Source organism: Triticum aestivum, chromosome 5A, assembly GCF_018294505.1.
Source record: "Triticum aestivum cultivar Chinese Spring chromosome 5A, IWGSC CS RefSeq v2.1, whole genome shotgun sequence".
In the NCBI taxonomy this organism is placed as follows: domain Eukaryota; kingdom Viridiplantae; phylum Streptophyta; class Magnoliopsida; order Poales; family Poaceae; genus Triticum; species Triticum aestivum.
This window is the reverse complement of record NC_057806.1, coordinates 329,041,006-329,054,638: the sequence shown is the minus strand read 5'-3', so window position 1 is coordinate 329,054,638 and position 13,633 is coordinate 329,041,006. Positions and strand designations below refer to the sequence as shown.

Genomic DNA, 13,633 nt, shown 5'->3' with positions numbered 1-13,633 from the left:
CTGCAACACTGGCTAGAGCTCAGAATTCATGGACGTTAGGCCAGCGGCGAGCGGCACCAAGCGCGTTATGGCACTGCAAACTCGCAAGGATTTTCATGGAGAGGCAGGTGAGCCTCCTCTGACGCCCAGCCAGAGCCAGTGAGATGCGCATTGAAGACGACGACGGGCGCAGGAGGCAGGCATCTCACGTTGGCGCCCACAGCTACAGGCAACAAGAGTTGCTGAGGAGCATTGAATGCGGCCGCGTCACCACCATTAGCGGCGTCCGTCCCCATCTACCTCCAGGACGGGGCGCCCATGTCCTCTCGCCATTAATGGCGCCCCAACGCTATAAATGGCGAGATAAACATCCATTCACCCCCACTCACTCTCTCGCTCGCTCGCTCACGCACACACGCCCGCCCGCCCGCGCGCATTAAACTCCGAGATGCCCATCCCGTCCCGTGCACCAGTGCTTGCAGCTGCAGGAGCGAGCTAGCTAGGTGGTAGCTGCTGCCGAGATTTGGCCGCGGCAATGGGGATCTGCTGCAGCAGGGAAGGAGGGGGGAGGGAGCTCGAGGAGACGGAGGGGTGGTTCCCGTGGAAGCACGACGACTTCTTGCAGGAGCAGCTCGCCGGCGCCGCTGGGGTGTCCATGCACACCAAGCAAGGCTGGAAGGGCGTCAACCAGGACGCCATGGCCGCCTGCCAGGTAAGGTCAAGCTTTCCTTTCCTTCCCTCCCCTCCCCTTCCTTGTAGCCATGGAGACATGTTCTTTTCTTCACTGCAAGTTGAATCGGCAGCTTTTTGCAGTAGTACTAGGTCCATCTCTGCTAGCTTCGCTCAAACTGAAAACCTCTGGAACCTGCACTACACCTGAGATACTGTAATCACCATGCGTGTACCTCACCATCTTGATTGCTCACCATTGCCCTGGATTACATAGATCTCCTATGTAGTACGTACTCCACTTACTCTCATGACATATTTATTGCTCACCAGTGTACTAATAGCAGCATGAATGCAGCATTAGCAACTGAAATCCGTGGCAGATAGTAGTATCAGCATGGCCTAGCTGCTAGATTAAGTGCAAAATTTACTTGAGACATAAGATAATCTTGATGTGACAAGATGATCAGGACTTCGCCGGGCACAAGGGCCAGATCTTCTGCGGGGTGTTCGACGGGCACGGGCCCCTCGGCCGGGACGTCGCCCGGCATGTCCGGGACTCCCTTCCCAAGAAGCTGTCCGCCTCCCTGGCACCGAGCACTGAGGACGACGCCCCCTCCAGCAACAGCAACGCGGACGTGGACTCGTTCGACAAGTCGGATTGCACCTCGTCCAGCGACGCCAGCGACGAGAACCAGCTGCTGTCCTCGTGGAAGAGCTTGATCGTGAAGGCGTTCGAGGACGTCGACGAGGAGCTGAGGCAGCACTCCGGGATCGACTGCCTTTGCAGTGGCACCACTGCTGTCACCGTCGTTAGGCAGGTAGATAGTAGATGGTTTTAAATTTCAGTTTCAGAAATATTTCAGCACCTACCGAAATTACCGAATTTCAGTGGTTCCAGTTTGCATTTCGGCCGAAGGATTTTTTTTGAAAATTTCGATTGTTGCTATATATTTTTTGTATACAGGGTGATCACTTGATCATTGCCAATTTAGGCGATTCGCGCGCTGTTCTTTGCACGCGGGACAGCAAGGGCCGCCCGGTTTCGGTGCAAATCACCACCGACTTGAAGCCAGATCTTCCTGGTCAGCCTCTGAATTTCTCATGTCATACTTGCCTGTAGGTGGTATGTACACTTGTTAACTGCAACTTGCAATGTATTCTCTGGACTTGTCGTAGGTGAGGCTGAGAGGATCCTGATCTGCAAGGGGAGAATTTTCGCCATGGACGATGAGCCCGACGTGCCTAGGCTGTGGTTGCCGGACCAGGACGCGCCAGGCCTCGCCATGGCGAGGGCTTTCGGAGACTTCTGCCTCAAGAACCATGGGCTCATCTGCACACCCGAAGTGTACTACAGGAAGCTCTCTGAAAAGGATGACTTCTTGGTGCTCGCCACTGATGGGGTAACAAGAGTGGATTTCTTTCCGGATTTTCCCTCTAGTTTCATGTCCATTAGTACATTCCAATCACGCTCCAACTTCCTTCAATTAAGAACAGTTTCTGCTGGTACTATTGCAACTGAAATTAAGATAACATAAATCAAATCCTTTATGATCAGGTTGACATCAAGCAACTGTTAACTGAAGTAGACTCGTCTCTGTATCTTCTTATCTAACCACACAGTGTTGCAGATATGGGACGTGCTGTCCAACAAGGAGGTGGTCAAGATCGTCTCGTCGGTCTCCGACCGCTCAAAGGCGGCAAAGCAGCTCGTGGACCGGGCGGTTCGTGCGTGGCGCCGGAAGTTCCCGACGTCGATGGTCGATGATTGCGCGGCCGTCTGCCTCTTCCTGAAGCCAGCAGCCATTTCATCTGAAGAAGGCAGCACGACCAAGCCGCCTCAGACACCCGTGCTGTCGTTCACCGGAAGTTTCCGCAAGGCTCTGGGCGGCGGTGAGGCGGAGGAGGGGACGGCGGTGTGGAGGGCGCTGGAGGGGGTGGCTCGGGTGAACTCGGTGATCCGGCTTCCCAGGATGCTGAGCCGGCGGTGGCGGTCGGCGTCCATGGATGAGAACAACGACCAAGAATCATCCAAGGCTGATTGACTGATCGATTCATGCTCATGCATTGCCAAACTTAAAAAAGGATAATATTTTAGAACTTGATTGATAGTACTCCTAGTTTCATACGCCGTGTTCACGCATTCAGGGTGTTGAGAGTGGACATTAATTCGGTTGGCATGTACGCTTGCTGGGTTTGGTGTGTGTTGTGGTACCAAATGGACAAGAGAACCCAAAGTTTGTAATGGATTCAGCTTTTTTATATCTCAAAACAATGAATTGGCGCCAGTTTTTCCTTTCCGAATGATTTGAAGATGGTTGACTGCGCCTGCCCCCATGGTACTCCCTCCGATTTCATAATGTGTGCATATAGATTTTCTGAAAAGTCAAACCTTACAAAGTTTGACCCAGTTTATGGAGAAAACTATTTATATCTATAATATCAAATATGTACAATAGTGAAGTACGTCTTGTGATGTATCTAGGGATATGTATTTGGTATTCTAAATGTATATGCTTCTTTTACAAATTTGGTCAAAATTTGTAAAGTTTGACTTCTCGAAAAAATAATTCTATATGCACTACATTGTGAAACAGAAAGAGTGTGAACTACTCCCTTAGCGGCTCAATGTCTTACATTATGGGAGGGAGGGAGTAGAAGTGAAAGGGCTTGACAGAATTCGGGCACCGAAGCACTTGCCATGGCGCTCTTGAGAAGATCGAAGGTCATCTGAGCTTGCGCGGTCCTCTCGAGTCGTTTCTTCGTCAAGAGATTTGCCAGTGGCATGCTAATGACACCACTCCACAAACTTTCTGTAGTAGCCTGTGAGGCCGAGAAAGGTGCACAACTCTATTGACATGGATGGCGTTGGCCAGTTGAGCATGGCATATGCCTTCTCTGCGTCCATAGCGACACCGTCGCGAGATGACGTGACCGAGGTAGCCGATGTTGTCCTTGGAGAACAACACTTGGACATTTTGGCGTAAAGATGATTTTAACGGAGTAGCTCGAACACCGCTAGTAGATGCTCCTCATGTTCCTGCAACATGGTGCTATACACCAAGATGTCATCCAGAAAAATGATCACGAATTTACGCACGTACTCGTGGCTGGCATGTTCGTCAGGCTGAGGGCATGACCCAAAAATGAAAGTGGCAGTGGTGAGTTTTAAACGCCGCCTTCTCCGTGTCGCTCTCCCACATGTGGATCTGATGGTAGCTCGCTCGCAAGTCCAACTTAGAGAAGTCAGTGGCACCGAGGAGCTCGTCCACAATCGGTAGTGGAAATCTGTTGTTCACGACGATGTCATTGAGACAACACTAGTCGATGTAGAATTGCGAAGATCCGTCCTTTTTCTTGACTTGGAGGACTAATGGGGCAAATGGACTCATGTTGTGAGATATCATCATAGACTGCCACATATCTCAGACTTGCTGTTCGATCTTGTCCTTTTGCAAGGGCGAGTAGCGGTAAGGTCTTGTGTTTTCTAGTTGCGCACCATTGACCAACGTGATTGTGTGGCCGTACTATCGATGTGGAGGCAGGTCCTTGAGCTCTCCAAACACGTTGTTGTCACCGAGTGATGTCTACTGGGCAACCTTCTTCTTGCAGGCTCTGTTGGGTCTCCAAGCGCAGAATTTGTAGGATAATAGCAAATTTTCCTTAAGTGGATGACCTAAGATTTATCAATCCGTAGGAGGTGTAGGAAGAAGATGACCTTTCTTAAACAACACTGCAATCAAATACAAAAAATCTCTTATGACCCCAACACACCCAATACAATGACAAATTATATAGATGCGAAGAGATGGTGATACAAGTATAGTATGAATAGTAAAAATATATTTTTATAATCTGAATAAATAAAAATAGCAGGATAGAACATAACAAAAGTGAGCACAAACGGTATTGCAATGCTTAAAAACAAGACCTATGCTTCATACTTTCACTAGTGCAATCTCTTAACAGTGCTAACATAATTGAATCGTATAACAATCCCTCACGTGCGACAAAGAATCACTCCAAAGTTTCTACGGAGAACGGAGGATGAAAACATGTATCAACCTGTGTGCCTAGAAGATCCAATGTCATCACGGGAATCCGCAAACTGATTACCAAAACATATATCAAGTGACTCAATATAATACCCCATTGTCACCATATATGCAGGATATACATCAAGTGTTCTCAAATCCAAAATATTCAATCCAACATGACGAAACCTCAAAGAGCAAGAGTCAATTCACCACAACAAAATAGAGAGAAGAACACCATATGATCCAACTCTACTAACAAAGCTCCTAACAAAGCTCGTGGTACATCGAGATTGTGCCAGATCAAGAACACGAGAGAGACAGAGATCAAACCAACGATTACGAGTCGAACAACTAGTCTAGTCGCTCGACTAGTCTACGAGTCATAGAGTGGATGTCGACTCATTTTCTCGTGTAGACTACAAATACAGTCGAGTCGTGGATGGACTAGTCGACGACTAGTTTGGACTAGTCGACATATATGAGTCGAGCGACTCAAAAAAGAGAGCTGCCTTAGCTGGGACGAGGCGCCGCCAGCACCCACTGCCCTGCCACCGCCACCGCCACCCACTGCCGAGACGACGGATGGCGCAGCCAGGTGCGGTGGCCAGCCGGAGCTCATGCTCAGGCGGCGGCCATGGCCGTGACCCGTAGGGGCGCGCGGCCTTAAGACGAGAGAGAAGGAAGAGAGAGAGAGAGAGAGGAGAGGAAAGGTGGCATGGCGGTGGTCGGCGGGCTCGCCGGCAGCAACGACTGGGACCGGCGGAAGGCAGCAGGAGGCGCGGGTCGCGTGCGCGCATGCTCCCGTGCGTGATGGCGCTAGCGGCGGCGATTGGAGAGGTCGGGAGCTAGGGTTCCAATGGCTGGGGGCTAAGTAGGTTGGCCATTTGGGCCCAAATGGGCCAGCTGGGAGTGCTGCGTGGTGCTAGGCTAGTATTTAGACAGTGGCTAGTCCTATTGCATGCCCACTTGGGCCCAGGACACTACATAGCTCAATTATTTAGACAGTGGCTGGTTTTATTGCATACTGTACTGTTAGTATATACTACATATTGTACTGTACCATGTTGACTAGTCTAGATTAGTCTATGAGTCTCTACCTTGGGACGACTCGTCGACTCGTAAACCTTGGATCAAATACATATCTACTGATACATACCCTCAGTCCCGAGGATGAATTACTCCCTCATCGTCATAGAGACCGCCGGGATGATGAAGATGGCCTGAAAAATTATTTGGCCTGAGATAAGTCATCCCTCCTTATCCATGAAAATTTATCTCCGGCGAGAACATGCCATCTCTAATCCGCTTAACAACCACTTCTTGCTCCTCCTTGCGTGGAAATCTCGAAAGACGAGGTGCCTCAAGGGCGCCACAATCAGCACACTGCTCATCATCTCTCAATACTATCTTTTGCAAGTTGGGAGATCGCTCCAACATGGACCTTATAAATGTAAACTGTTGTTCTAGCGATTTAAATCCAGCGAATTCTAGCTCTTTCAGAAACTTGTTCTCGGAGCTGCTATCCAAGTGCATTTCCCACTTTGGACTCCTGTCAAGGTAGGAAGCGGGTCTGGCCTCGCCCAAATCGCATGTATGTTCCCATACCTGTATTTGTGTGAGCAATTCATTAGAATTGTCATAGGAATCAAGTTCTAAATAATTTTCTGCTAAAATTTGTGAAAAACTAAAGCTCCAAGTGTGGGCAAGGAAAGAAACATAGACAAAGACATCACCTCAATATGTAACATTTCGACAGATGGTGCTGCTACAAGAAAGGCCGTTGTCCATAAAATGTCAAATTCAACAAATATACAACGTACGTACAGCTTCCTTAGCTTGCTGAATGCGGTGCGGAGTTCCTCCATTTCAGGTTGCAACCAAAGCTGATCACAACATTAATTAATCAAATAAACAAACAAAACAAGAATTGATAGTCTGCAAGCACATAGATGAGATCATCAAAGAATTTACAGCTATGTATGTTCTCTATCATACATAACACATCCATGATATAACTTTCATATATATGACGACATGATGAAACCAAATAAAGTAGTAGTAGTACTTACGGCTTCACCTTGGAAATCCAATGAGAGAGTATGTATGCTTGTTACTCCATGTAGAAGCTCACTTAATTTAAATATGTCTTCCTCACAAACTGAACCACATGAGAGTTCTAATTGCCCAAGTGATGGGACAAAACCAAAGGTCAATGGGGCACACTGAGATATCCAAGACTCACAAAAGAACTTCTCCAATTTGGGGAGGCAGACAAGGTCGATTCTCAGAAAGCGACACTTCTCAATTTCAAGAACACAGAGTTTTGAGTCTGGCGCATCAATCTTAAAGACAGAGTAGGAACCAGTATCACAATGATAAAGGGTTAGATGCTTAAGTTGCTTGCAGCAGTCAAACAGGACATGGTGCATGTCCAATTTGTCAAAGCCTACATTTTTTAGAAAGAGCTTTGTGAGGTAGTGGAGCACACTAGGGTAGGTAGTGAAAAAAACATCTATGTCTTGAGCTCGCTGTTGCATCTCTTCGTCTCTACGGTCCAGAGTCTTTGTCTCATCAAGAATGCCGAGATCTAAATCTTTCAACAAACCACTGTCGATTGCATCACCTAACAGTGGGCCAACTTCGCAAAGGAAAGTGTTGATCAAATAGAGGTTAAGGCGCAAACTTGAGATAGTGGATCCTCTCTGTTGTTTATCTAACAAACTCCTGGTTGCTTTGGACAAAGACACCATGGCTTGTTCCATATCATTTGCCTCAACAAGGTCAGCGTATGGAGCGGATAGGAAATCCTGGACATCGATGCTGAGTTCAGGCAGCAACCAAGGCAGATGCCTCCACCGTGTAGAGAGCACACTTGTCCTTGTAGCCACAAGTGAACTGACTCTCCCCAAGATGGACAGTAAAATATCATCAGTTAGAGCGCTGAGTCTATCTTCGTTGTCCAGTTGCTGCAACATAAATCAAGCATCCATTATTTAGCTGCCATAAATTTATTCAGAAATACCAAACAGAGAATAGTTACACATGGTGACAGGAACTAAAATCTCTCTAGCGTGAAAATTGCTTGATTATCTCTACTACTACAGCATACCAACTCTGGAACTTTGAATTCAAGATGGAAACAACACTACAGTGTGTTGATTAGTAACGATCTGACCGCTAAATTTGCCGCTACAGTACCATGTAGTCTGCCGTGTATGGTTCTAGGTAAAACCTCAGTGGCCATATAAAGAAATCCTGCTAATTATCGCCCTCTGATACTTGCAAACTTTATTATGAAAAGTATGCATCAATCCACGCAATTGTCGAAAAGCATTAAGAGAATGGATGCAGGAGTTGTGCAAAAGAAGAAAATAAAAATCATTCCCATCACTGCCATACAGGAGATGTAAACTAAAGTTTTGTATCGTCAGAACAAAGAGAGACATCTCTTTACATCGGCATGTTTTTTTTTGTCGTCATTGCTTTTTGTTCTCCTTCCTATATGATCAATTAAATGTTCCAATAGTAAAAATATGGCCAGGTTCATAGTTTTACATGTTGAAGTGGGCAAAAGCAAAACAAAGTCATGGCGGCGCAGCGAAACTTTGAACCCAAATCTGGCTACAATTTTTGACTAATTCTTCACTCTGTCAAAACCACCTAAATTATAGGTAATTTGGCTCATAACACGCAAGAAAAACAACTTAAAAAGCAAAACATTCAACATTTACATTGCATGCTACATACAATAACCCTCAAGAGCTTATAGTGTTACATTAATATAAGAACACAAATATGAACAGAGAGGCATGGCGATCAAGACGAGAGGGGACTTACTTGGCTGTGGGAACTGTCGTTGTGATCCCTGTTATTCCCCTCCATTGGCGACGTGGGAAGCTGCATTTCGGTGGTTCGGTCGAAGTGGTATATCGCAGCTCCGGCGAAGAAACCCGACAAGGCTTGGAATGAATGTTTCAGGCGACCGTGGAGGCTCTCGACTATTGGAGGCCAATCCTCATCCTTGTTCTGCCACTATTTATAATAACTTAGCGCTGCGCCGGGGTAGCAAAGCCCCCTCCCAGTCGGACTGCAGCTACACGAGCTTGCCGATTATTACTCTTACTAGATGACCTGGTTGCGCCAAATGGCGCAAGAAGCGAATTAGAAGCGATGATGGTAGTGAGTAGTCCTGGCCATGGGCAGCCCGGCCCGGTCGGCCCGACCCGACCCGGGCTGACCTTGTCCATGGGCTGGGCTTGGGCCTAGGTTTTGAGCCCGAAGCACTGGCCAGGGCAGGCCCGGGCCCGTTGTTTTCGCCTTTAAGGAAGAGGCCCGGCCTGTGGCCCAAGGCCCGACGGGCTGGGCTCGGGCCCGACAGCAGGGCTAGGCTGAGCTCGGGCTTGGGTTTTTTGCATCGGACTTTGGTTGGCCCGACCCGACAGCCAGGCCTAGGTTTTTTGCGTCGGGCTTTGGTTGGCCCGGCCCGAGGGATGGCCAAGTATAGTAGTGAGTAAGTAGGAGATGTAGATGGAAGTTAATGGAATGTGGATTGTATTACAAATAGTGTATATTAATTAACGATCATATACAGAGCAATATAAATGGGAATTTCTTATCTATATTGGCCACAAAAGCACATACAGCTAATATTGTTAATGTAAGCTCTAGAACAGCTAATATTGCATTGGGAATAGCAGATACAGTAGGCGATTGAGTGAACAAATACTTACAGTAGATTGAAACAGTCATTCGAGAGAGAGGGTAAAGCAAAAGATCTCTAATAGCGTTATCCACGGAATATGGAAGTTGCTCCGTTCGGATTTAAACAGGGAAAAGTATGAAGGAGTTTTGGCTTGTCTTTATGACTGCCAAAACCGGGATTGCAAACATGCAAGTAACATAACAGTAGATTGTTTAAAAGGGTGTTGCCGGAAGACAGCGGTGGCCATGCAGCGTTCACTTGTTCTTGCGGGCTTGAAAGTAGCGAAGGAGAAGGTAGTAAAGGCCAAAACAACCTGAGGAAAAATACAAGAATATTCATAAGTTAAGAACTCAACATGGTACCGGAAAGTTTATAGGAGGAAAATTGCTACTGCAGCAAAGCTTATTATACATGTAGCATTGTAGCCTATCAGTTATTGGCAGAAGGCGTGGACATGAATACATGTATGAGCTGATTTGAGAGGCAGAAGATAAAAGTGAAGCAGTGAAAAGATTATTAGTTGCGTGAGTAGACATACCACACATAGACGCTCATTTTGAAGCGCAGATTGCTTAGGGACCTATCATTGTTTTATGAAATGGTTGATGCAGCAGCAGCAGTAGTGGCAATCCTGAAATTATGAAGTTTTCAATAAAAGGCATACGTTAGTAATGCGTATTTATATTCTATATGAATATAAATAGAAGGCCAACAAGACAAAATAATGAATGTGAGGCAGCAAAATTCAGAAGCTGAATTATGTTGGGGTTGATAATAGCAAATTTGTTATGGTTCATTCGTCTATTCCCAATCTGGATAAATAGTCAATAGCGTTTTATGTCTCACTGTATAGATATAGTGTACCTGTTAAGCCTAGCTGGCTGAGCAACCGCCGCTTCCACGCTGTTGGCAGGTGCAGCAGTACAAGCATCTGGATCAACATCAGCAAGTGCAGGGGCCTGTGACAGGGATATGTTGATCACTGGGAATCATCAAAGGAAAAATCAACAACAATAAAAGAGAAAGCTGGTGTGGCCACCTGATCATCGTTCTTCTCCTGCCAAACAAGGATATGTGCATGGGGCACCCCCGTTTTCTGGAACTCCACGGTGTGGACAACTGCAAAGCAGCAGCAGGGTAAATGTAAAACAGGAAAAGTACGACATGTGGGTAAGAAACAATGAATTGGAGGAAGAAAAGGTACTGGGCATAGTACCAGCAAGCACTGTCCCAAACACTTGCCCAGTCCTGATTGTGTGCAGGTAGTCAAGTAGCTTCATCTGATGGATTTGAATGGTAATATCAGCTCCATCGACTGCTTTTTGCCCATGTTCAAGGGTCTCAATTCTCTCAGGCCACTCTGGATCACATGCAAAGGTTGTGAATATATCAGGCGAGCCATGGACTTGCGAAACAGCCACTGCATCATGGAAATCTTCAGTCATACAGCAAAGCCCACCCGCAAAAGATGACGGCATCATGTGCTTCTTAACAACCTCGGGTCCGCCAACCTTGTCAAGCCCAGAAGCATCAACAACAGGCTGGAGCCTTTTAATGCGCATGTCACCCTGAAGATTTTTAGAAAGGTTCTTAGCCGAAATGTGGGAAGATCACAAGGCTACAAAGCAAGTCATTTTGCTTGCAACAACAAGAATTGGATGTACATGCAAGAGGAAAGAAAGAAGAATGCATATTACTATGAAGGTAAAAGGTTGTTTTATCCAGGCTCTTATTAATTTGAACATAGCAGTCGTGGGAAACAAAGCTTGATCAAATAGCATCACACACATCAGTGAAGAAGAAACCATTTTTTAGATGTATAAAGAAGGATGTTTTTGTTTTCAAAGGACAAAAGACCCATCAGATTCTTAGACCAGAGGCTGATTTTATTGGTTAGACATCTAATCTACAATGCATTGGTGAGCAACAAAACAATAAACGAGCCTGACAAGGAATCTAGCCTACTGGATACTGAAACCTGACACTAATTTTCTTGGATAGCTAATGAACCTGCATATATATTGATCTATAGAACATCTAACCAACCTGACAGTGAACCTGCATTTAGTAGCTTCTTAAAAGGTATGAGCAAGCAAAAAACAAAAGTACTGGAACTTAGAACTGCACCAGGAAGAACCAAGCCAATCAATAATGTAACATCAAAACTCTATTTGTTTCTTAACAGGTAGAGTTCACCTTGTTCATCTTTATCAATCTCATTCTCAAAATTCTTCTTCTACTCTCCACAAGTAACCAGAATATGAGAATCAAAATTAGATTATCAGAAAACTGGAAAATCAAGGACGCAGATGGGCATCACAGATTGGAGAGGAGGAGGGAAGAAGCGAAGGTGAGGAGGAGGGGCACGGCTGCTACCGGCTTCAGAGGGTTGCTCGCCCCCACCCTTGCTTATGCTGTCGTGGCCCTGTCTAGGTCAATCGGAGAAGCTCAGGTGGTCGCCATCTCCCCAACCGACGAGCGTCCCCAGCTTCTCCCGCCTGCACGCACCTGCCCGGCCTTTCTCCTCCATCGCCGCCGGTCCGGTCGACATCTCACAGGCTGAGCCCGAGCAGGCCCGTCCCCCTCGACTTGTGGAGGCGGCGGGGATATTCCTCCCCAGACGCCCCCACTCTCTCCTCTTCCTCCTCCCCCGTCTCATCCACCCCTCCTCGCCCTGGATCCCGCCAAATCCGAGACTTGTGGGCGCGGAGGCGAGCTTCTCCGGCGGCAGCGGCGGCAGGAGAGGAGGCGGGGGTCGCGGGGGAGACGCGAGGGCTAGGTCACCGGCATCGGCGGCGAGCTTCTCCGGCGGCGGCGCAGGAGAGGGGGCGGGGGTCACGGGGGAGATGCGCGGGCCGGAGCTGGCCGGAACCGGCCGGCGCTACGGGGAGAGAGAGGGGTTAGCGAGAGAGAGAGAGAGAGGAGGAGGAGGAGGCGACTGGGACGGGAGGCGGCGGCTAGGTCTTCTCCACGGGGGAGGCTGCCTTTTATACGCCTGGATGCGAAATTACGGAAACGCCCCTGGCGGGGCACGAAAATAACAGGCGGTGGCATGAGTACTGTTCATGGCGAATTAAAGGCGACGTGGCCACCTTGGTTGTGACTACGAACCCTTTCATCCTTTATAAGTTAGATTATTATTCTGACGAATTGGAAAGTTATTCGTACCCCAGAGGTGCAATCCAAGTGCTCCTGCTATTGATCCAGTCATATAAATAGATTGATAACTGCCACACGTGTTGGCGTTAAGGAATCTGCCCACACGTTCTGTGTGGTGCCTAAGAGGACCAGCCCACACGTCTGTGTGTGGGCAAAACAATTAGCGCCCACACGCCTCTTTTTTTCCCTCCCGGTCCCTCTTACACGCGTGCGTGTAGGCGAAATAGATAACTCCCACATGCGTGGTACGCCAGGCCTCGTACCTCGTGGTCCCGCATGCCCCACGTGACACGCGCGCCGCACAGTTTCCATGGGCCGGACCCTCGTCCATGTTCGTTTAAGTGCAGTTGCCATGTCGCTGAACTACGGTTGCCATGTCGGACAACTACAGTTGCCATGTTTGCTCAACTGCAGTTGCCATCTCAGGTCAAAGTTCCAGATTGCCATTTTTTGGACAACTACAGTTGTTGTCATGTGTGGTCTGGTCTACTGCAGTTTCCATGATTTCAAAACTTTAGGAGTTGCCACCTACTAACACTAGGCAGTTGTCATGTAGCGCTACAAAAAAAGGCATGGCAAAAAATATGATCGGGTAAAATAGAGAGTTGCCATGTGCTCACAAGCACGCTAGGGCAGTTGCCATTTAAAAAGAAAGAGTTGCCATCTGCTTACGTGCACGTTAGGGCAGTTTGCCATGTACCATGCAAAACATATGGCAACTGACATGTTCGGGTAAAAAAAAAGAGAGTTGCCATCTGCTTGCAATCATACTAGGGCAGTTGTCATGTACACTGCAAAACATACTAGGGCAGTTGCCATGTACACTAACATATGGCAACTGACATGTTCGGGTAAAAAAAAGAGTTGCCATCTGCTTGCAATCATACTAGGGCAGTTGCCATGTAAACTGCAAAACGCATGGCAACTAGCAGCTTAGGTGTTGGAGAGGAGGCGGGTGTGTGGGCGAGATGGCAAACGCCCACACACCAGCCCTTGTGCGTGACTGAAAACTGGTGTGTGGGCGAACTGCTAAACGCCCACACACCGGCCCCTCCGTGTGGTAAAACGGATGTGTGGGCGACCTCTC

The 13,633-nt window shown here is 47.6% G+C and overlaps 2 protein-coding genes across 4 annotated transcripts; one reads left to right on the top strand and one right to left on the bottom strand.

Moving 5' to 3' along the window:
- The first annotated feature begins 355 nt into the window (after positions 1-355).
- LOC123103197 (probable protein phosphatase 2C 73) lies at positions 356-2,948 on the top strand. Its single transcript, XM_044524706.1, has 5 exons — positions 356-691; positions 1,119-1,469; positions 1,616-1,733; positions 1,828-2,051; positions 2,280-2,948. Exons 1-5 carry the CDS (start codon positions 515-517, stop codon positions 2,691-2,693), a joined length of 1,284 nt encoding a protein of 427 aa, XP_044380641.1. The 5' UTR covers positions 356-514; the 3' UTR covers positions 2,694-2,948.
- A 2,982-nt stretch (positions 2,949-5,930) lies between these two features.
- Positions 5,931-12,340, bottom strand: LOC123103196 (uncharacterized). Of its 3 annotated transcripts, none has more exons than XM_044524703.1 (10): positions 11,764-12,340; positions 10,835-10,955; positions 10,604-10,747; positions 10,427-10,506; positions 10,252-10,346; positions 9,926-10,018; positions 8,523-9,700; positions 6,755-7,651; positions 6,419-6,568; positions 5,931-6,290 (listed from the first exon to the last, which is right to left on the bottom strand). In XM_044524703.1, the coding sequence occupies exons 7-10, from the start codon at positions 8,586-8,588 to the stop codon at positions 5,943-5,945; spliced, it is 1,461 nt and encodes a 486-aa protein (XP_044380638.1). In that variant the 5' UTR covers positions 8,589-9,700; positions 9,926-10,018; positions 10,252-10,346; positions 10,427-10,506; positions 10,604-10,747; positions 10,835-10,955; positions 11,764-12,340; the 3' UTR covers positions 5,931-5,942. The 3 variants fall into 3 exon arrangements, with proteins under 3 accessions (XP_044380638.1, XP_044380637.1, XP_044380639.1); XM_044524702.1 differs by having other exon boundaries at positions 10,847-10,955; positions 11,764-12,338; XM_044524704.1 differs by lacking the exons at positions 10,427-10,506; positions 10,604-10,747; positions 10,835-10,955; positions 11,764-12,340 and having other exon boundaries at positions 10,252-10,371.
- Positions 12,341-13,633: the final 1,293 nt, after the last annotated feature.